This window comes from Acinonyx jubatus, chromosome B2 (genome assembly GCF_027475565.1).
Source record: "Acinonyx jubatus isolate Ajub_Pintada_27869175 chromosome B2, VMU_Ajub_asm_v1.0, whole genome shotgun sequence".
Lineage (NCBI taxonomy): Eukaryota > Metazoa > Chordata > Mammalia > Carnivora > Felidae > Acinonyx > Acinonyx jubatus.
The window spans coordinates 45,604,268-45,626,775 of NC_069385.1; the positions used below are offsets into that span (position 1 = coordinate 45,604,268).

Below are 22,508 nucleotides of genomic sequence, written 5' to 3' on the forward strand. Positions count from 1 at the left end.
TTAAGAAAGCAATTCCATTTACAATAGCATCAATAAGCACACAATACTTAGGAACTAACTTAACCAAGGAGGTCAAAGTCTTGCAAAATAAAACTATAAGGCATTTCTGAAACAAAGAAGACATAAATAGACATCCCATATTCTTGGATCGAAAGACAATATAGTTAAGATGTCAATGCTAACACAAAGCAACCTACAGATCTAATGTAATCCCTATTAAAATCCCAGTATCTTTTGTAGAAATAGAAAGACATGTTCTAAAATTCATATGGAATCTAAAGGGACCCCAAACCCTAAAAAGAAGAACAAATCTGGATGACCCATACTTCCTGATTTCAAACTTATAGTGGTAAGTTACAGTCATCAAAATAGTGTGACATTGGCAAAAAGACAGACATATAGATCAATGGATTAGAATAGAGTCCAGAAATAAATCCTATTTGGATAGTCAAATGATTTTTGACAAGTGTGCCTAGACTATTCAAAGGGAAAAAGTCTTTTCAAGAAATGGTGTTGGAAAACTGGATATCCACATACAAAAGAATGAAGTTGGACCCTTACATAATATCATATGAAAAAGTTAACTCAAAATGGATTCATGACCTAAATGTAAGACCTAAAACTGTACCACTCTTAGAATTAAAAATAGAGCAAAAGCTTTACAACATTGGATTTGGCAATGACTTATTGGATATGACACAAAGCAAAAGCAACAAGAGAAAAAAATAGACAAATTGGACTTCAGTAAAATTAAAAAAAATATGCATCAATAGACACTGTCAATAGAGCAAAAAGGCAACAACATAATGGAAGAAAACATTTGTAAATCATATATCTGATAAGGGATTCATATCCAGAATATATTGAGACTCTTAAAATTTAACAACCAAAACAAACCAAACAACCCAATTCAAAAATAGGTGGAGGATTTGAATGGATATTTCTCCAAAGAAGATATACAAATGATCGATAAGCACAGGAAATGATACTCAACATCACTAAACAATTGGGGAAATGCAAATTAAAACTAGAATGGTTACTCTCAAAAAAAAAAAAATCCAGAAAAAAAGAAGTGTTAATGAGGATGTGAAGCAGATGGAACACTTGTGCATTGTTGGTGGCAATGTAAAATGGCATAACCTCTGTGCTAAACAGCATGATGTTTCCTTAAAAAATTAAAAATAGATTTACCATATAATCCAGCAATTCCCCTTGTGGGTATATACTCAAAATAAAGTGGGGTCATGAAGTGATATTTATACACTGATGCTATCTATCCACTTCTTATTGAATTCACAATAGCTAAAACATGAAAGCAATCCAAGTGTCCATTGATGGAGGAATGGATAAGCAAACTTTGATACATACATACAATGGAACGTTATTCAGCCTTAAAAATGAAGGAAATTGACTATTATGTTTTCTCAACCAGAGTAGTGATTATTTATTTTTTTATAAAAGAAATTGTATCCTCTAAGGTCAGGAACAAGGCAAGGATGCCATGTTAAACATGGATGAATCTTAAGGACATTATGTTAAGTGAGATCAGCCCTGTCACAAAAAGACAAATAGTGTTTGATGACACTTATGTGAGGGATCAGAGTATTCAAAATCACAGAGACGGAAAGTAGAATGGTGTCTGCCAGAGGCGGGGGTGCGGGTGGGGGTAAAGAATGGGAAGTTCGTGTTTAATGGGTAGAGTTTCAGTTTTGCAAGAGGAAAAGAGTTCTGGAGATGGATGGTGGTTATGGTTGCACAACAATATAAATGTACTTAATACCACTGAACACACTTAAAAATGTTAAGACAGTAAATTTTTGTCATGTGTATTTTACACAATAAATAATTGGGGTGGGGGAAGCAAGCTCAAGTAGTAAATCAGTCACAATTTTGGAAAATAGAAAAAGTAAAGTGAAATAACTTCATCCCCGGGGAACATACCATTCCAAATTCTAGCCCCTTGTACAGTGCCTGAAAGTAGCACCAATATATGTGTGTTGCCAGTTGTGATGTTACTAATGTTTAGAAGACACAAGATATTTTACATTATAGAACAACTGAATATAAAATCCTTTGGAGTACAACTACTTGTACATATAAAAATAACTTACTGGGACACCTGGGAGGATCAGCCCGTTAAGCGTCTGACTTCGGTTCAGGTCATGATCTCACAGTTTGTGAGTTTGATCCCCACGTTGGGCTCTGTGCTGACAGCTTGGAGCATGGAGCCTGCTTCAGATTCTGTGTCTCCCTTTCTCTCTCTGTGCCTCCCACACTTATGCTCTGTCTCTGTCTCCCTCTCTTTCAAAAATAAATAAATTAAAAACAATAAAAATGATTTATTGACAAGATGAGCAATAACGAGAATTGTAGTGTGAATTGGGATACACGTTCTGGGACAATGGATGGTTCTGTTATGTACCATATTCCTGGCACCCAGCCCCCTCACCTAGAAGGAAGTGGTTTAGTAAGAGAAAACTGGACATTCTCAGAATGCTCCATGGTCCTTGCCTGTAAAAAAAACAAAAAAACATATTAATGAATACTATGGGGAAAACAAGAAGCCAGACTGATTCGCTGATTTTCAGAATATTAACCAGTTGACTATATGCATCTTTTATTATTCAGGTAGGTTTTTGTGGCAAGATGTAGTTGTAACAAGAAAGTCCTGAGAGCACTAGATGAAACGGACACCCTTTCTTCTGATATGACAGAGGTGCATGGCGAATGAAATCTTCCTTTCTCCCCAGAAAATGCAGACCTCCCCACAGCACCCTTTGCTTCTTCCATCGGAAGCCATAGTGTGACGTTACGATGGAAATCTGCCAACATCTCTGGAGTCAAATACATCATTCAGTGGAAATACGCACAACTTCCTGGAAGCTGGACTTATACTGAGGTGTGAAAAGCTGCCTATGTACATACACACAGATTTTTTTTCCAAATTATTAGCAGTGCCAAATTACTGCATATATTATAGGCATAAAGGCATTTTGAAGAAGATTCAAGTATAATGTGAGTGGTTGGATTAGATGAATTTTAATCTCTAGTACTCCCACATGTTGATGCTAAATCCCTTATTTTTGAAGAGAACATATTATTAGACATATTTTGTTCCTTCAGCACAACATCACATACTCAATACTCATAAACATTGATCCTTATCTGCCCATCCCACCCACAGTGATCCCAACTAGGAGGGAGGGCAAGAAGGTCACCTAGAACTGTCCCTTTTAGGAAAGCAAGCATGAGCAAGTTCAGAGAATAATCCCAAGACACTAAGTATATTAACATAGAAAAGTTAAAGTAAAACCTTGAGGTACATGGCAGAGGGCTGAATCCATAGTTTTGCAATTTTGAAGAAGGAGGGACTTTTGGTGTGAATTATGTCGACTGACATCTGGATGGTTCAGCTCTAAGCTCCAGGCCTCTGTTTTTTCCTGGTCTGACGGGCCCTGGGTCACCCCATAGCCAAAAAAGTCATGCATCTTTTACAAACTAATCTGTGTTCTTGAGTCGCACTGTGCGGTGGTGATTCTGTAAATGCTGACTATTAATCTCTCATTGATGTAGGCTGTGTCCAAGCTCTCATACACGGTAGAATCCCTGCATCCCTTCACTGAGTATATTTTTCGAGTGGTCTGGATCCTCACAGCCCAGCTACAGCTGTCTTCTCTGCCAAGTCCCAGTTACAGGACTCATCCTTATGGAGGTATGGTGCACCCGTGTTGCTTATGAAATGAGGAGATTATTCCAAAGTTTTAGTTTGGTTTGTGTTTATTTTAAATAACGAAATAAATGATTCCTTCATCAATCGATCCGTTCAGTAACTGAGTACCTCACTATATGTCAAGTCGCTATACCTCTGGGATCAACTGGCATTCTAGGTGCTCCCTGTACTTCTGTGGTCAATACAGAACTCCCTGTTCTTGTGCTGTTCACTTTTTGGAGGAGGAGACATAACTCTAAGGAGTAAACATAATAAATAAGGAAAGTAGATTGTAATTGGGAAGGTGCTGTGTACTATGGTAAGAGGAACATTTTTAAAAAAATTTATTTGTGTATTTTTGAAAGAGACTGGGGAAGGGTCAGAGAGACAGGGAGAGAGAGAATCTCAAGCAGGCTCCATGCTCTCAGCCTGGAGCCCCATGCAGGGCTCCATGCGGGTCTCCTAGAGGGGCTGCACGCTGGGCTCGATGCAGGGATCACACTCACAAACCATGAGATCATGACCTGAGTCAAAATCAGGAGTCAGACACTTAACTGTCTGAGCCACCCAGGTGCCTGGGTAAGAGGAACATTTTGAACAGCGTCTGTCAGGGATTTGGAAATGGGACATGGGGTGAAGGACATCAGGTATTAAATAAGGTAGTCAGTATAAACCTCAATAAGCCACTAAGAGTTAAGGATGGTTTTAAAGCAGAGAAGTAATTGCTTCACATGCTTCTTAAAAAGGTAATTTTGTCAACTACACATAGAATGAATTGAGGGAATGAGAGAGATTTAAAAGCACAGACGTAGTGTGACCAGCATGGAGGTTATGATAATACTTTAATATTTTAACAGACACGATTTTTTAAAAAAATAGCACATTTTTTGGAGCGGTTTCTGATTTCTTCTTTTGAAAATGTGACTTCCACACCAGGAAAAGGATTCAAGCTTGGAGCATTTCAGGGGGATAAATGCCTGGGACGGACAATGAAGGAGAGTTGTCTGGTGCCTTTACCTGCAGGGTTAGCTGAATGGACCTGGGGGGCTTACTCCAGGCAGATGTTAGATGTCCCTACGCCTTAGTTCTGGAGATTTGGCAGTGTGCAAAGAGCCTCACACTGAACTAGGCCATGCCCGGAAGCATAGCTGGATAGCTGATGAAGCTGGCTGAGGAATTTTTCCCCTTCCCTGACTAGTGCCCTCTTATTGTTGATCAGATTTTAGGCTGTGTGTGGCCACCTCTGCTGATTATTCCCTGACCGTCCTCAGAACCTCAGGTCAGACACTGGCCTAGGACAGTATTTGAAATGTTCCCAGGCAGAGTAGAATACATGGATCCTTCTTTGTTCAAACTAGTGTCTCATGCATCCTAACAGCGCTGGAGCATTTTCTGATGCTGGAGAGATAACATGATCCAGGGCGCATAGCTAGTCAAATCAAAATAATGAAGAAGGCAAATTTTGCTTTCCATTTCTGGGCCTTTCTTCTGGATTTGTAAGCTCTCATGCCCTCCAGGTATTCTGGACCTACATTGGGTATCCTTTTCGTGGATAGCACCTTATTCTTCAATTCTTTCTCACTTTTCTAGCCACATTAAAACTTATAGGTCTCTGTTTTGTGTTTCATGCTTCATGGCCCTCTTCTTTGCTTGATGGGGAATGTATGATTCTAGATGGTGCCCTGATGAAGATAATTTCTTAACCAAGTGGAATTGTTATTAGTCAGGGATTATCTTGCCCAACCTGACCAGCCTTTTGGGGAGGATTTTTGTGGGAGAGATTTGGACAAGAATCACAGCTCACCATGTAGGTGGCATCTAACTTGCTCAAAGTGAAGCAGATCATGTCTGAGCATTGACCCTAATGAATTAGGTTTTTTGACATCCTGATTCTGATTAGTGAAAGATGATTTGTACCCTTCTGCTCACCAAGGTGACTGAATGCGTGGAGCAGAGGAGTGGACACAATGAGGTTTGTGTTTTTCAAAGATTAGTCTGAGAGTTGAGGAGGAGTTGTATCAGAGAAAGGCCAAGAGATCAATTAACAGGCCCTTTAAAAACTCATCCACTTTGAAGGTTGAACTGTCTTATTTCTACCAACTCTCATTAGTCAGGAGTGATGCAGAGCATTTGCCAAACATGTTCAGAGGGAGCAAAGTCTACACAAGAACAAAGTGACATCAGAGTATGTCTTTCTCTGGGAAGAGGAAATAAAAGAGTGTGGTTTCAGGGGTGGGAGTTATGAGAAGTAGGTGGAGGCATGAAGGCAGATAGGCTGTTAGATCATTTGTTTTTCTGTCTGCTCTTTGCTACTTAGATAGCTTCTAAAGTCTGTGAGTGAATGCTTAATTAATTCACGCATGTTCCTTGAATCCTTCATAAGGGAGAGGGTCCTGCCTTAAACACAGTCAACTTGGATTCCAAGGGACCCTGGGAGCTGGGGTAAGGAACACACAGTCTGGGCCAGCACAGCTGAGGCCAGCAAGAGGGAAGCACACTGTTCTAAATCTTGCTTATCTGAACCTGTATCTTCAGCTGGAACTAGTCAGGCTATAGCACTCTCCTGAGTGAGAAGGCCCAGGATTTACTTCTTCCAACTCGCGTTAATCATTGACTCCTCTTTTATTATAGCTTCTCCTCTCCTTCCGCACCGGGCACCACCCTACAGTTTCAATTCATTCAGCTCTCCGGAGATTTTTGATAATTTTTTTCCAGAACATTTATCCTATTTACGTACCTCCACATTTAATTTTATTTCATAAAGGAGATGCAAGGAAAATAATACTTGAAAGAGTCCCTCAGGAAAGTAGCTAACTGGTCTCATTCAGGGATCAAGAGTCGCAGCTCATAGATATCTTACCACCTCCTATCACTTACTTTGAATATTAATACAAATATTTAATTTACACTTCAAAACACAAAACTTTTTTCCTATCCTATTTAAATTTGTGCCTGTAATTTTCCTGCTCACCGTGTCACCATTACTTCTTCTAGTTCCGGAAACTGCTCCTTCCATCAGAAATATCGAGAGCTCAAGTCCCGACACCGTGGAAGTCAGTTGGGCTCCACCACAATTCCCAGGAGGACCTATTTTGGGTTACAACTTAAGGCTGATCAGCAAAAATCAACAATTAGATTCAGGGACACAGAGAACCAGTTTCCAGTTTTACTCCACTCTACCAAACACCACCTACAGGTAAGAATTAAGTGGTGCAAGGTAATTGTAGCCAGCATGGCTGCAGGCATAGTAATTATTGAAGAAATATGGCCCCGAAGTTGTTTAAATGTATTTGGAGAACTCCCCTTGACTTTGTGCTGTTGCGTTGAAGTTCTTGTAGCTTTCCTCAAGTTTGTGTGTTAGATTACAGTGTCCTAAGCAAAAACATTCTGAAGTATTTCTATTATATTCAGAGGATCCTTATAAAGAGGCACTAATAAAGACACCATATACACCATGATACCATTTCTTTATTTAATCCAACATGAAAAAAGTAAGGAGGTGAAATTCTGTTAGTGGTGCTTTATTTATTTATTTTTTTAATTAATCGTTAGGGAGATTATTTTATTACTGTTAGCTTTTCTAGCATTTACTAACACCTCTTTAAATTAGGGTAGGAATGGGGGTCACGTAGATAGCAGAGTTCAGCTTTTGACCTCTGTGACCCTGACCTGGTCTACGGGGAATGCAAATAAGGATGTGACTGATGGTCGTTTCAGGGCTGAACAGTGGTACCGAGAAACTAGATACATGCATTGCCACATTGTTCTTTAAATAGAAATATTGCTCCTTCTCTTTTTATCTCATGTTCACACCGTGCCATGTGAAACACATCTCTCCAAATTGTTTTTGGAATAGGTTTTCCATTGCAGCAGTAAATGAAGTTGGTGAGGGGCCAGAAGCAGAATCTAGTATTACCACTCCATCCTCAGCAGGTACAGCCTGGGAAGGCTCCTTTGTTACTTGGAACTGAGGGGTGGCAAGGGTGGGTTCAGCGCTCAGAGTCCGGGGTCATCTGGTGGAGCCCAAGAACCCCACCTCTTCTGCCCAAATAAACACTTTTGGCACTTGGTAAGCTTTCGGTTTTAAATGAATCCCCTTATTTGGCAAACAGAAGGAAGTTATGAGACCCATGTTCTTAAGTCAGAATTTAGAAGTTTAAAACTTAGAATGAAAAATTTAGGGATAAAAAAATGGCCGCAAGCAAATCCTTAGTTTCAGATGAAATCACTAGTGATTGTGACTCATATTTATATACTTAGGGACACATATAATCTTTTTGCCCTCAACCCCGTTTCATATTATGTATCATCAATTAATACATATCAGATATTTGTTTCTTCCATTCTCCTTAAGGTTTTAAAATATATCTGGATTTAATAATTGACATCTTACCATTTTTAATATTCAATCTACCAAATTAGCTTTTGTTATTTTTTTGCCAGTGTCATTTTTGTTTTCACTTTGGCATTTCAACAACTGCCTTGAGAGATTGAGTACTTCCTGTATGAGGCCCGTTTGGGAAAAACAATAATGAATTATCTGCACGCATCTATGCCAGTGTGTATTCAATGTCATCTATCGCCGGCCTTTGGTTTTTTGGCTGTTACCGGACTCTAGGAAAGGAGAGACATTTCTGTTATGCAAGAAGCATCCGAAGGGCGAGTTAAATATAGAACAGGCTTGAGGTTGTTGTTACTGCAATTATTGCATAACTTTTATTAATTGCCCTAAAAGTGTTCGTCGACGCACACGGCATCAGTCTCCAGTTGAGTGGGACGTCAAGCAGAGCTCTGCAGTCCTCAGATTTCATTGCTCTAAGGACTTCTCTCTGGCCTCAAAGGGAGAGATCATTGAAGAAAAAAGAGACAAGCAATGTCTGTCTGGTGTTATGCAACAAGCCAGTCTGGCCTGGGCTGGCCCACCTCCACCAAGCAGTCACATTCTCATGGCTGGGGGTAACGAGCTGAGCTCCTACTTGGGGCAAGGCTGTTGAAAACGGTGATCCCTTATGTGATCTTATTCTGGGGGCCCTCTGGGGCACATATGTATAAATCCTACTTGATTGACACTGTACTTCGCTCCCCTCATCATGGACTAAATGTGATTTGTACTGCAGTTGAAATGTCCCAGTGTCTTCAGACAAAAATCTGACCAGCCTCTTTCAAGCATTAGTTGTCTTGCTTTGAAGGATGGTAATGGGTTCTTTTGCGTGTGTGTCAATGTGTATATGGTTGGTCTGTCTGTAAATCGTGTTATTGTTTTAGTTCAAGAAGAGGAACAGTGGCTCTTTTTATCCAGAAAATCTTCTCTAAGAAAGAGATCTTTAAAACATCTGGTAGATGAAGCACATTGCCTTCATTCAGATGCTATATACAGTAATATTACAGGTCAGTATAATGAAAGAAATGTTCCCTTAGTGTGAAAAAAAAAAAGATCCAGACTGACTTCTGTTATGATCTCCTTATTAAAAATGAAAAGAAATACATTTTCTGTCATGTACTTTTTTTTCCTGGTTGTCATATAGTAACAGACATGTATTTGCATGGCTCTTCTAGGAATAGCGATTAATGTCCACCAGCAAGTTGTGTATTTCTCTGAAGGAGCTCTCATATGGGTGAAAGAGGTTGCCAACATGTCTGATGTGTCTGACCTGAGAATTTTTTACAGAGGCTCAGGATTAATTTCTTCCATCTCTGTAGACTGGCTTTATCAGAGGATCTATTTCATCATGGATGAACGGGTTAGTCGGAGAATTTAAAGTGAACAGCTAGATATTGACACATGCATTTCTCGGTATATTTACAAGTAAACATAATTCATTCAATAAATACTCACTGAATATTTGCTATGTTCTAGACGCTGGGTTAGCAATGAATCACAGATCTGGTCTATAGGCGGGTCTAGAATTTACCTAGGACTAATCCTGACCTACCTTTAAGTCATCTTTATTTGTGATTTTTTAGAGCCACGGGTTTATTACATTTGTGGTAACTCACTTTCCATAAGAGAGTGGTGGTCTCTGTGCTATCACTAGGTGAGACTACCGATCATGATTAAAATCAACTGCAGGCAGTTTAAATTAGACAATAGCCAGGGATAACTTTAGTAGGTTTCTGAAAATACAGTATAACTGAAATCTTTAAGGAGACACACTTGATGTGTTTCAAGTTTCCTTATTTCAAAGGGACAAGCTTATTACAATCACCATTGCTGGAAGCCCATAAACTTGGATATAGCTTAAATATTAAAAAATAGTTGAGGAGTGCCTGACTGGTTCAGTCAGTCGAGCATGTGACTCTTGATCTCGGGGTTGTAAGTTCAAGCTCCACGTTGGCTGTATAGATTACTTAAAAATCTCTGGGGCGCCTGGGTGGCTCAGTTGGTTGAGTGTCCAACTCTTGATTTCAGCTCAGATCATGGTCCCAGGGTCATGGGATTGAGCCCTGTGTTGGACTCTGAGCTAAGTGTAGAGCCTGCTTAGGATTCTCTCTCTCTCTCTCTCTCTCTCTCTCTCTCTCTCTCTCTCTCTCCCCCCCCCTCCCCCTGCCTGTCTCCCCTGCTTGTGTTCTCTTTCTCTTTCAAATAAAAAAAAATCTTAAAAAAAGTAGTTGAGTGCTTCCACAAGCCAGAAAAATAGGTTTTTGTATTTTATTGATGTAAACAGGATACACACTCATTAGGATATAGGATATAAAACTGACTTTTAAGGTTTTTTTTTCTTTCTTATACTTTGAAAAGTGATCAGTGACTAGCAAATTCTAAGCACAGAACAGATGCTCGGGAATACTTATTGTTAGAGAGGGTGTGAGGGTAGGGGACACAGTGAAAAAATAAAAAAAGAAATACTTGTTGCCAAACTGAACATAGACAGACACTGATCTATGCTGATGCATGCTTGATTCTCTAGGTATACAGCTGTGATTTAGAGAACTGCTCAAACACTGAGGAAATTACTCCTCCGTCAATTACCACACCTCAAAAAATTGTGGCTGATTCGTACAATGGGTAAGTGTTAACCTTATGATGATGGATTCTCTTCCTTGGCAAGAATCTTTGGGAAACTTGTTTGACAATGAAACATCATAGAATTAGAGGAACCAATCTATAGATCTTATTTCAAATAAAATAAAATATAATTTTAGGCAAAGTTTTCCTTTTATAGAGCCACCAGGAAATTTCTTGAAAACTTGAACTACAACTTCTCAAGTTGAGTAGATTTTCCTCTCCTTCATGGTAAAATATGGGTATATGGGAAAGACCTCTTGTGGGGGACTCAGGGATAGATTCCAGTCCTGGATTTGTCATTTTATGGCATGACTCCGAGTCTCTTTGCCCCCTCAACATTCCCCGCGGGAAGTCCTTTCTGACTGCTTCCTTTCATCGTACTGTTTCTTTTGCTGAGCAATTCAACACCAATTCATTTCTCTGGTCTGGTTCTCACACCTATCAGAAGCTGGCTTTGCAAGATAGCTGCTATCACCCACCTTTGGACACAGGTGTTGATGGTTAATAACAAGGAAAAATTTCCCGCTATAAATATCTATTTTTCCCCCCACAAATGAAATAGACACATTTTAGCTCAGCTGTCCTCCTTAAATTGCAGTACGACTTGTAGCCAGTAACTTTTCATTTATCTATTCATATGTGGAAGATAACAATGCTGGCCCGGTTGGGTTATTTTGAGTATGACATGAGGTATTCCCTGTGAATATATGTTGTGATCTCCAAATGCACATAAATGTGAAGGATGCAAACACAGAAAATTATTTTGTGAATGTTATTTCTTAAATGTGACCGGATAGTAACAGGTTAATAACAATAAGTAAGGCCAATGTTTGTAAGATTACTTTTTTTTTTCTTTCCTGTAGGAGTAAAATTGTTTTCGTTTTGAATGAAAACAAAGTATATAGCCCAAGGCGCTTTTTATTTTTCATGAATTGACATTAAAAACAAAGGTTGCTCATTGTTGATCTGAAATCAAGTTTTCTATTCATATTTGTTCGTACTTTACTAGTTACTTATTTTATCTTAGGATTGAATGAATCACTGAATTCAAGAATGTGTTTGAAAAACACTGTGATGTAGGATAAGTCTTTTGGATTCCCTGAATATTATTTTTCTCATTTGTAAAAGTCTAAGATCCTATGAAATGGAACTTTGTTGCTGGCCATTACACAGAAAGCCTCATTTTATAAATAAACTTCACGTACTAAAATAATAATAAATATATTTATACTATTATGTGTAATAATATTATATTATTATATTTGTAATATTACGTATAATAAATGTAATAAGGATAATAAAATTCACCCATTACATCAATCACTCAAAATTCATCTTAGTGAGGTTTTTGGTGGCTCTTTTTTTTCCATTAGGATAAAACTGTCTTGTGCTTAGATTTTGAAATGTGACTAGAAATATTAACGATAATTGATATTAATTGGGCACTTAGTATGTGCTTCTAAGTGTATTACTTCCAAAAATTCATTTAGTTCTTGTTCATCCCTATGAAGTAGGTACTTTTGCTATGTCAGTTTACAGATAGGAAAGTAAGGCACAGGTTAGTAATGACCCAAGATCGCACGGCTCTTTTGCAATGGGACCAATACTTGGCTCCCAGTGTCTGTCTTCTAATCATCTCCCTATACAATAATAGGGTTTCTGTAAAAATCAGCATATAACTTTCAGCAACACTTTGCTTGTAGTGATCCTAAGGAACTCCAAATGTGTGAAATCATTTATTCTCCTGGCATTAGAAATGGTTTCCTTTGGACTCCTGGGTGGCTCAGTCTGTTAAGTGTCCGACTTTGGCAGAGGTCATGATCTCACAGTTCAGTAGTTCAAGCCCTGGATCGGGCTGTCTGCTGTCAGCGCAGAGCCCGCTTCATATCCTCGGTCCCCCTCTCCCCTCCCCCACTCTCCCTCTCAAAAATAAACATTAAAAAAAAAGCATTAAAGAATGGTTTATGTTGTTATTTTGCACCAGTGAATTATTCACTCATTGAGGCTTCTAAACTTCTTCCCTTCTTCCCTCTGCCTTCTTCCCTCCTCCCCTTTCCTCTCTCTGCCTTCTTTTCCCCTCCCCCCACACACCCCAGCTCTGTTAACTTTCACTCTCTTTTCTTTCCCCTCTGCCTTCTTCCCCCCTCCCCCCTACACACCCCAGCTCTGTTAACTTTCACTCTCTTTTCTTTCCCCTCCAAAGTGGCAAAGAGTATTAAAGAACCACACTCCTCTTTACTTCAGTACAAGGATTGTAATCTTCATGCCAAATCTTTCTCTTATCTACCCTGAAATCCCTTTATATTCCCTTAATAGCTTTGAATTTGGTAAACAAAAGCAGGCAGTTAAGAGCCAAGTTGTTTCTGCTTTTTGCCTGCTACAAGCCTTTCTTTAAAAAAATTTTTTTTTTTTTAGCGTTTATTTATTTTTGAGACAGAGAGAGACAAAGCATGAACGGGGGAGGGTCAGAGAGAGGGAGACACAGAATCTGAAACAGGCTCCAGGCTCTGAGCTGTCAGCACAGAGTCCGACGCGGGGCTCGAACTCACGGACCGCGAGATCATGACCTGGGCCAAAGTTGGCCACTTAACCGACTGAGCCACCCAGGCGCCCCGCTACAACCCTTTCTTAAGACAAGAAACATAGGTTAACATCTCAGCGTGGAGTTTATATCTCAGATATTATTCTAGCACAGGAGTGGAGCATATTGATAAAGATTTGGGACAGCCATCAAGGAGAACAAGAACGGGACTGAATAGGACAAAGAAAATGATTGGACAGTTGTGATGAAATGTTGGAATCCTGTCAATCCACAGGGTTGTGATAAGAAAGATTTACTCAGCAGAAGTATACTTTTGTTAGCATCTGTCTCCATGATCACCCATTCAAAATTAGCTTCATCCAAATTAATAGTTTTATGTTTTAGTTCAAATTCTATTTACAGATTTGGTTTATCAGTGAAATATTTTGGTGGTGTTTTTATTATTAAAAACTCACCTTCACTGTTGCCATGAGATTTCCATTGGCTTCTCCTAACTGCTGGGTGGTCCATCCCAGCTGTTTTGCTGTCTTGTGGGGTTTTAATCTTTATGATTTGTAAAATGGTAGCTCTATTGCCCCACTCAACTGTAACTATTAAAAAAAAAACTTAGTCTACTCCAAAATGCAAAGTAGTTTTACTATTATATTTATATACTATAAGATATTTATAGCAAAATAATAACTGTGGCTTTAAAATAGGTTAAACATTTTTGCTTTGTTTTATAATTCACAATGCATGGGAAAATTTATTGAAAGAATTAGATTTAAGAATATGTGCATTATGGAGAAAAGTGTTTTACAATAAATAACACATGTAGGCATGTAATTTTTATATAATATGCTTTCCTTTAAAAGTAAGCTTCATTAGGGGGTGTCTGGGTGGCTCAGTCAGGTGAGCGTCTGACTCGGGCTCAGGTTGTGATCTCGTGGTTCGCAAGTTCGAGCCCCACATGGGGGTTGCTGCTGTTAGTGCAAAGCCTGCTTCCTCTGTCCCCCTCTGTCTGCCCCTCCCCTTCTTGCACTCTCTCAAAATATAATTAAACATTAAAAAAAGTAGGCTTCATTAGAAAATCTTTAAGACCCTTTCTGCTCTTAAATTTTCTGATTCCTTAGAAAGTCACATATATGGTTAGAGACAAAGCATTGTTAAGTGAGACTGAAATTTTGCAATGTTTCAGCCTCTAACTTAAAGGAATAGTGTGTGTCTTTAGTAAATACCTTTACTCTTTTGCACCTTGGCACACCCTGGACTCAGTGACTGGTAAGATCAGAGGTGCTGACTGCACAACAGGACAAAGTGTTAACCCTCACCCTTGCATTGGATCACACCCGGCTTCTTTTGCTCCTATGTCAGGTACGCGTTTTATCTCCTGAAAGACGGCATTTATAGAGTAGATCTCCCTGTGCCATCTGGTCGGGACTCAGAAGCCCTGCGTATTGTGGAGAGTTGCACATTAAAGGACTTTGCAGTGAAGCCACAGTCCAAACGAATCATTTATTTCGATGACACCGCTCGTGTCTTCATGTCAACGTTTCTGGACGGCTCTGCTTCCCATCCTGTCCTAGCTCATGTCTCCTTTGCCGATGTGAAGAGCTTTGCTTGTGAAAACAATGACTTCCTTGTCACAGATGGCAAGGCTGTTTTCCAACAAGACTCTTTGTCTTTCAATGAGTTCATCGTGGGATGCGACCTGAGTCACATAGAGGAGTTTGGATTTGGGAACTTGGTCATCTTTGGCTCCTACGCCCAGCCGCACCCCATGCCGGGCCGCCCCCAGCAGCTCTCCGTGCTCTTTGGCTCCCACCAGGCCCTGGTTCAGTGGAAACCCCCTGCCCTCGCCATAGGAGCCAGTGAGTGCCCCCTCCCCAGTGTGGTTTCTGGCCTTGATGGAAGGAGAGTTTGAACTGCTTGACATGCGACTCAATTTTGAGAACCCGTAGGTGATTATTCAGTCATCAACCAGAAATGCTTTTTAACTCCAGAAAAAGTGCTTATACATTTGTTCTGCATTTATTATTAGGATCTCTGTATTCACCATGTATATCCCAACAGAATAGTTTGCACATTCATTGAATGTCACCCAGGGGCCAGGCACTGACACTGTGGTCTGAGTGAATGTATTAGCGAGAGGGATAGAGAAGGTGGGTTGAGATTTGGACCCATCTAGACCTGACATGAATTGGAGCAATTTCTTAAAGCTCTTTGAACTTGAACTTTCATCTCTAGAGAGGCGGTGTGTATGGAGGGTCAGCAGGTGGGCTCTGGGGCCAGCCTACATGGTTTCAAAGGCGGGCCTTGTCATTTATTAGTAGAATGATCCTGGGCGTGCTACTTAACCAGCCCATGCGTTGTTTTCCACTGCTGGAAAACCAGAATGTTACTTACATATTTCTGTGGGATTGTCATGCAGATTAAATTAAGGTGCTTAAGGAGGGCACCTTTTGGGATGAGCACTGGGTGTTGTATGGAAACCAATTTGACAATGAACTTCATATATTGAAAAAAAGAATTAAGGTGCTTACGTAGAACACTTAGTATCTAGCACAGAGGTGGGCAAACTTCTTCTGTAAAGGAAGGACTAGATAGTACATATGTTCAGCTCTGTGGGCCATATGGTCTCTGTCATAGCTACTCAAGTCTGCCGTTACAGTGTGTAAACAGCCATAGATGATATGTAAATGAGGAACTGTGGCTGTGTTCCAGTACAACTTTATTTACAAAAACAGGCAGAGGGCCAGATCTGGCCTGTGGGCTGTAGTTTGCCAACTCCTGATTCTAGACTATTTAGCAAACATGGGCTATTTTTTACCTTACGACAAAGCTAACTACGCCTGTTTGCTGTATATTTCAACTGCCGTATAGGAAGTTTTTGTTGTTGTTGTTGTTTGTTTGTTTGCTTTTGTATAGTTTGGATTTCTAGAGGAAGGTGCTATGCAAACACTGAGAGTTGTAGTAGAGATTCATCATTAAACGTTTTTTCTTTAGGAGCCTGGTTACACTTAGCGGTATTATAGAACACCCTCCTGACAATTTTACGTAGCCACACATCTAGCTTCGTCTGAGCTTGACTCTGATTGGTTAGAAATGATGTCTCCTTCGACAGAGCAAAAGCTATGGTGTGGCTGGAATGGACAGTGTCCTAGTCATATCATGAGACTAACCCTGATGACTGGCGGGGTAACAGGTTTTACTGCCCAATTACCCTTCTACTCAAGATGAAGGTGTAGATGAATTTACTGGCAATTTTTTGTTTGCCCTTGTCTATGTCATCCTGGTCAGTAATGTTGTTTAACTCTTCTCATTAGGCCCCTCCGCCTGGCAGAACTGGACTTACGAGGTGAAAGTATCAACTGAGGACTTTCCTGAAATCACTCGGATTTTCTCTAACATAAGTGGGACCGTGCTTAATGTGCCTGAGCTGCAGAGTGCTGCAAGATACAAGGTTTCTGTGAGAGCCGGTTCTCCCAAGGGGCCAGGCCCTTGGTCGGAGCCCTTGGTGGGCACCACTCTGGTGCCAGGTGAGGAAACGGTCTTTTTATTTTTTAAAGTTTATTTATTTTGAGAGAGAGAGAGAGAGAGAGAGGGAGAAAACGAGTGGGGGAGAGGCAGAGAGAGAAGGAGAGAGAGCCCTCCAAGCAGGCTTCATGCTATCAGCACAAAGCCTGACGTGGGGCTTGATCTCATGAATTGTGAGATCATGACCTGAGCCGAGATCAAGAGTCGGCTGACTGAGCCGACTGAGCCACCCAGGTACACTGAAAATGTCCTTGATTTAGGGAGTAATTCTGACAAAATAGGCTTATTCTCTGTGTCCTTAAGAGTTCCTCTCCTCCAGGGTGGTAAAGAAATTAGAATGAGGGTGCATTTGTCACTTTGAGTATGTCAAATTATGTGGAGGTGCAGGAGTGATTTGCTGACTCACCATGTTTATTATCTGGATTAGGAAAGCAAATAAGGCATTGTGTGATATTGAATTTACGTTTCTAAATTGTTATTTTAAAGTTTTCAAGATATTTTTGAGGAAACAATATCGTTTCTTCTTCTTTATGGCTCTCTTCTTTCTCGTGGTTTGTTAAGTGATAATACCCCTGGAACTCAGAAGATCATAGTGAGAGAAGTTGAGGGGCTCTGAATTATGCTGAATTCCATCCTCTTGGCTGAAAAGGAAACGGAAAGATAACTATTATGTTTGTATTGCTATTGTTACCACGGTGGCTTTTGGGTGCTCTGCATGGGATCACGGCAACCAGTATCCAACAGGGCAGGAGGATTGTGCCACGACGATGACATTGCTCTAGAGGCAATGTCACCCACACTTCTCTTCACATTCAACTTCAATTATTTATCCAAAAATCACAAAACGTGTTTAATATGATAGGTAATTCTATTAGGCACATGTAGCCATCCATGTCCTTCCACAGTGTTTTTCAAACGTTGATATTCTTATACTTTATAAAGGAAATCTTGGGGTATAAGATGTGTCCCTTAAAACGTGTGCCTTCTGCAGTATTTCTTTTCTTTTTTTTTTCCCAAACAGCTTCAGAACCACCGTTTATCATGGCTGTGAAAGAAGATGGGCTTTGGAGTAAGCCATTAAATAGCTTTGGCCCAGGAGAGTTCCTGTCCTCTGATATAGGAAATGTGTCAGGTAAACACCAAATCCCTTGTTCACTTGGACGTCAGGATTCTACTTATAAGGCTTCCTACGCTCTTCAATACATTGAAAGAATTGAGTGTTTGGGTGGTAGGACAATAATGAAAGGAAAAAACATTCAGTGAACTACACTGCCAGTGTAAAAATATCAGTTCTCAGGTATAGGTGCTATTTATTATTTCACAAAAGGTGAGGCTATTTATTGATGTATTTGAATGTATTTGAATCTGTCAACGTTGTCTCATGGTAACAGCCTATCTGGTTCCACTTAAAAACAGCTATACTTAAGTAATTTGTTATGTTTGCTGTAAGACTGAAGCACGGAATGGTTGCATGAAGTTCTAAATACAATGTAAGAAACAATTTCTCGACACAGAGGAATATTAAGTAAGAAGTGGGTCATTTTGCCTAGAACACATCGGAATGAAGAAGAGTCTTCGTTGTAGGATGATGCAACAGTGAACTTGCCTGCAGATGGCACCTTCTATAACCATATTACTTATCTGATCTATTTGCTGGGCCACTAAAAGTACAGCAGCATTTCTGACCAGCGTAGGAGTTGGACTTAGGAGGTAGCATGGTAATGGTATGAAGAATGATGCTTTGGAGTTGCCTTCACTCTGGGCTCCCCATTTTTATCTGTGAGGCCTTGGGAAGAATAGATAATCTCACTGAGTCTTGGGCTCCCCGTGTCAAAAATGGGGATAATTCCTACTTCATACCTTTGTTTTCAGATTTAAGTGAGATACGTAAAGTGCCTGGGACAGTGTTTGGCAAAGAGAGGTGCTTGGTGAATATCAATTCCTCTTCCTAGTCCCCCGGGGTTGAGCTTTTGAGATAACATTATAGAAGTATTCTTGATAGATCCCTGAAGTTCTAATGGATATCATGTTAGTATGAGCTTTCAAATTATGTGGAGGTGCAGGAGTGATTTGCTGGCTCACCATGTTTATGCTGGCATACATGAAAAATAACTGCTACTAATTCATTTTGTTTTGAGACATGGACTGGTATAACAACAGCCTCTACTACAGCGACCCGAAAGGTGATGTTCATGTGTGGCTGCTGAATGGGACGGATATCTCAGAGAATTATCGCATACCCAACATTGCAGGAGCAGGGGCTTTAGCTTTTGATTGGCTGGGTCAATTTCTCTACTGGGCTGGAAGGACGTATGTGGTAAGTTAAAGCTCAGCATTCTGGATGCTCTAGAACAATACCCAACCACTTCAGTGGCTGGGAGTTTTCATACTTGTGTGCCACCTATGCTATTATTTATTTAATATTTGTCTCTAAACATACTCACTTTTTAGCTAAAAGGGATTTATGGATAAAGAAAACTTTATATCGCTGTTTGTTGTACTAGTTGTATATTTTCAATAATAGCTTTTTTAAAAAAATTTTAATGTTTATTTTTGAGAGAGAGAGAGACAGAGTGTGAGTGGGGGAGAAGAAGAGAGAGGGGGAGACAGAATTCAAAGTGGGCTCCAGACTCTGAGCTGTCAGCACTGAGCCCGATGCGGGGCTTGAGCCCACGGACCGTGAGATCATGACCTGAGCCAAAGTGGGGTGCTTACCCGACTGAGCCACCCAGGTGCTCCATAATATCTTAAATATATTAAAATGTTCACATGTGGGTCAGTGCCCTGGAGGAAGATGGCATACTCCAAAGACCCAGTGAAGGAAACCCAATGGAGGGACTATTTTCAAAGGTGTGGAGAGGGCTAAGGAAAATGAGCAAAGGATGGTGAAACATGCCCTGGGCTACTAAGTGTGGGAAGTTAGAACCACCTTTAGGCACATGGGGGCACGGGGATGAAGGGGGAAGAACATGGTAAGGGCTGTAGCTATGGGAGTTGCTGACGTGAAACCCAGCCACTGTCAAAAGGTATGTTCTGGAAAGGAGTGGCCTGGGGGAGTAAGCACCTGAACCCTCTTTCTTTCTTCCCTCTGATCTGCCCTTACTTCCACTGGCTGCATGCCATTGGAAGCCAGAAAGTGAGAGTCCAGTTGGTGTAGTCTATGGACACCAGCCTCCGCAGTTGTCGAGTGGGGTGGGGAGGATGGAGAGTGTAGCTGGATGCAACCTGAAGACGTCGTGTACGTCTGTGTTGTGGTACATTTTGAAGAGAGGGATGGTTAGCGATGAGCATACTGGTCTGAAAGATCAAGAAATACAGTCCTGGAATCATTTTCTAATCAGGAGGGTGCTTGTTGTCCACTTATTTATTCGTTCAACAATCATTTATCTGTTACCAATGTGTTGGGAGCCATGAAGAAAGGCATAGTAGGGAACATAAAGTTAATAGTAGATATGTATCTGTTTTAAAAAATCAGCTTTAGGCGGCATAACTCACATACAATAAAATTAATTTATTGTATAAAATGTGCTGGGTTTTAGTATGTCCAGTGTTGTGCAACCAACCCTTGTTGTCCTTGCTCTTTTGATGAGGTAAAATACATATATAAATAATAGAAGAAGGGGGGCTCAGTCGGTTAAGCAGCTGACTCTTGATTTTGGCTAGGTCCTGATCTCATGGTTCATGGATTTGAACCCTGCTTTGGGCTCTGCACTGACAGCATGGAACCTGCTTAGGATTCTCTCTCTCCCTCTTTCTACACCCTCCCCTCAAAAAAATAATAGAAGAAGCATACAAAGCAATGTATTTAGAGGCAAAGCAATGTGGTGTAGTCTGAATTCATAAGTGCCAGTGATATGCAGGTGGAATGGAATTGAGTGGGGTAAATCTGAGAATACACCCTAAAATTGATTAGTTTAAAAATAGTTAAAAAAAAAAGTTTTGAAGGAGGAAGTATAAGAGTGAATATAAAAAGTGGTTTCAAGTATTTTCTCTGTTTCTTATAAAACTGTTTAACTCTAGGAAAAATTACTTAAACTCCTTGAACCTAGTTAACTTGTGATAGAAATCCTTTAGAGGCATAATGTTAGGGTTACAAAAGCTAATATTTCAAGATAAAAATGTTCTGTGCCTGACACCCAATAAGTACTCAGTAATGGCAATAATTAATATCAGGGAAATATACTGAAAAAAAGCAGCAAGGAGAGACGTCATCATTTATCAGGATGTATACATCTTCTCCAGGAGTCTAATCAAATACACTTTTTTTTAAATATCTCTCTCTTTTTAAAAATTTTAATCCAAGTTGGCTAACATATAGTGTAATAATGGTTTCAGGAGTAGAATTTAGTGATTCATCACTTACATACAACACTCAGTGCTCATCCCAACAAGTGCCCTCCTTAGTGCCTATTGTCCATTTAGCTTATCCCCCCCACCGACCTCCCCTCCAGCAACCCTTAGTTTGTTCTCTGTCTTTAAGAGTGTCGTGTGGGCTGCCTCCTTCTCTGCTCTGATCTTATTTTTTTCTTTCCTTTCCTTTATGTTCATCTGTTTTGTTTCTTAAATTCCACATATGAATGAAATCATATGACATTTGTCTCTCTCTGACTTATTTCGCTTAGCATAATACACTCTAGTTCCATCCACGTTGTTGCAAATGGCAAGATTTTATTCTTTTTGATTGCTGAGTAACAATCCATTGTATGTATATACCACATCTTCTTTATCCATTCATCAGTCGATGGACTTTTAGGCTCTTTCCATATAATTTGGCTATTGTTGATAGCACTGCTATAAATATTGGGGTGCATGTGCCCCTTCAAATTGGCATCTTTGTATCCTTTGTATAAATACCTAGTAATGCAATTGCTATCCAATACATTCTTATCTAGCAGTGTTTGAATTGTGGGGTTGTATGATTAGGAAAAATAAGTATTTTAATTCAAAGTAAATTTGCCTCCTTTTTTTCCCTAGAGTCCTGAAAAGAGAGAAGCTCAACGAGGGCAGCTTCCATGACTGTTTTGCTCCCAAGGCTTTGCACACTACCCAGTACACAGTGCTAATAAACATTCGCAGTGGGAAGAATGTAACAATTTACTAACTACTAACGATTGCAACACACTATTAAATTTTTTTTTTTTTTTAGCATTTATTTATTTTTGAGACACAGAGAGAGCATGAACAGGGGAGGGTCAGAGAAAGAGGGAGACACAGAATCTGAAACAGGCTCCAGGCTCTGAGCTGTCAGCACAGAGCCCGACACGGGGCTCGAACTCACGGACCGTGAGATCATGACCTGAGCGGAAGTCGGACGCTTAACCGACTGAGCCACCCAGGCACCTCTGCAACACACTAGTAAGAAATGACAGTGTCATTTGAAAATTATTAATCAACCCTACTATTATGTTTTATAGATACAAAGGCAGTCTCTGTTGACAGGGCACACGGACATTGTGACCCATGTGAAGTTGCTGGTGAACGACATGGCGGTGGATTCGGTTGGAGGATATCTCTATTGGACCACACTACACTCAGTGGAAAGCACCAGGCTAAACGGAGAAAGTTCCCTTGTAATACAGGCACAGCCTTGGTTTTCTGGGAAAAAGGTGACAACTTAAAAATAAGAGCGGATCATTTAGTCATACTAAATAGTGCTATGGAATAGTTACGATAATACTGTTTCTGCTTGTAGGGAATAGTTAAGGTAGAATCTGAAAGGAAATACTGTTACAGTA

At 40.1% G+C, this 22,508-nt stretch overlaps 1 protein-coding gene across 6 annotated transcripts in view; it reads left to right on the plus strand.

Moving 5' to 3' along the window:
• ROS1 (ROS proto-oncogene 1, receptor tyrosine kinase) overlaps nt 1-22,508 on the plus strand; it is a 124,316-nt gene that overhangs the window by 27,561 nt on the left and 74,247 nt on the right. For all 6 annotated transcript variants that reach the window (XM_053222337.1, XM_053222338.1, XM_027057018.2 and 3 more), the window contains exons 6-17: nt 2,751-2,899; nt 3,574-3,712; nt 6,704-6,905; nt 7,566-7,642; nt 8,975-9,097; nt 9,266-9,450; nt 10,618-10,715; nt 14,611-15,107; nt 16,563-16,775; nt 17,795-17,905; nt 18,912-19,090; nt 22,188-22,379. In XM_053222337.1, coding sequence (XP_053078312.1) covers nt 2,751-2,899; nt 3,574-3,712; nt 6,704-6,905; nt 7,566-7,642; nt 8,975-9,097; nt 9,266-9,450; nt 10,618-10,715; nt 14,611-15,107; nt 16,563-16,775; nt 17,795-17,905; nt 18,912-19,090; nt 22,188-22,379 — 2,165 coding nt within the window. The remainder of the gene's footprint in view (nt 1-2,750; nt 2,900-3,573; nt 3,713-6,703; nt 6,906-7,565; nt 7,643-8,974; nt 9,098-9,265; nt 9,451-10,617; nt 10,716-14,610; nt 15,108-16,562; nt 16,776-17,794; nt 17,906-18,911; nt 19,091-22,187; nt 22,380-22,508) is intronic.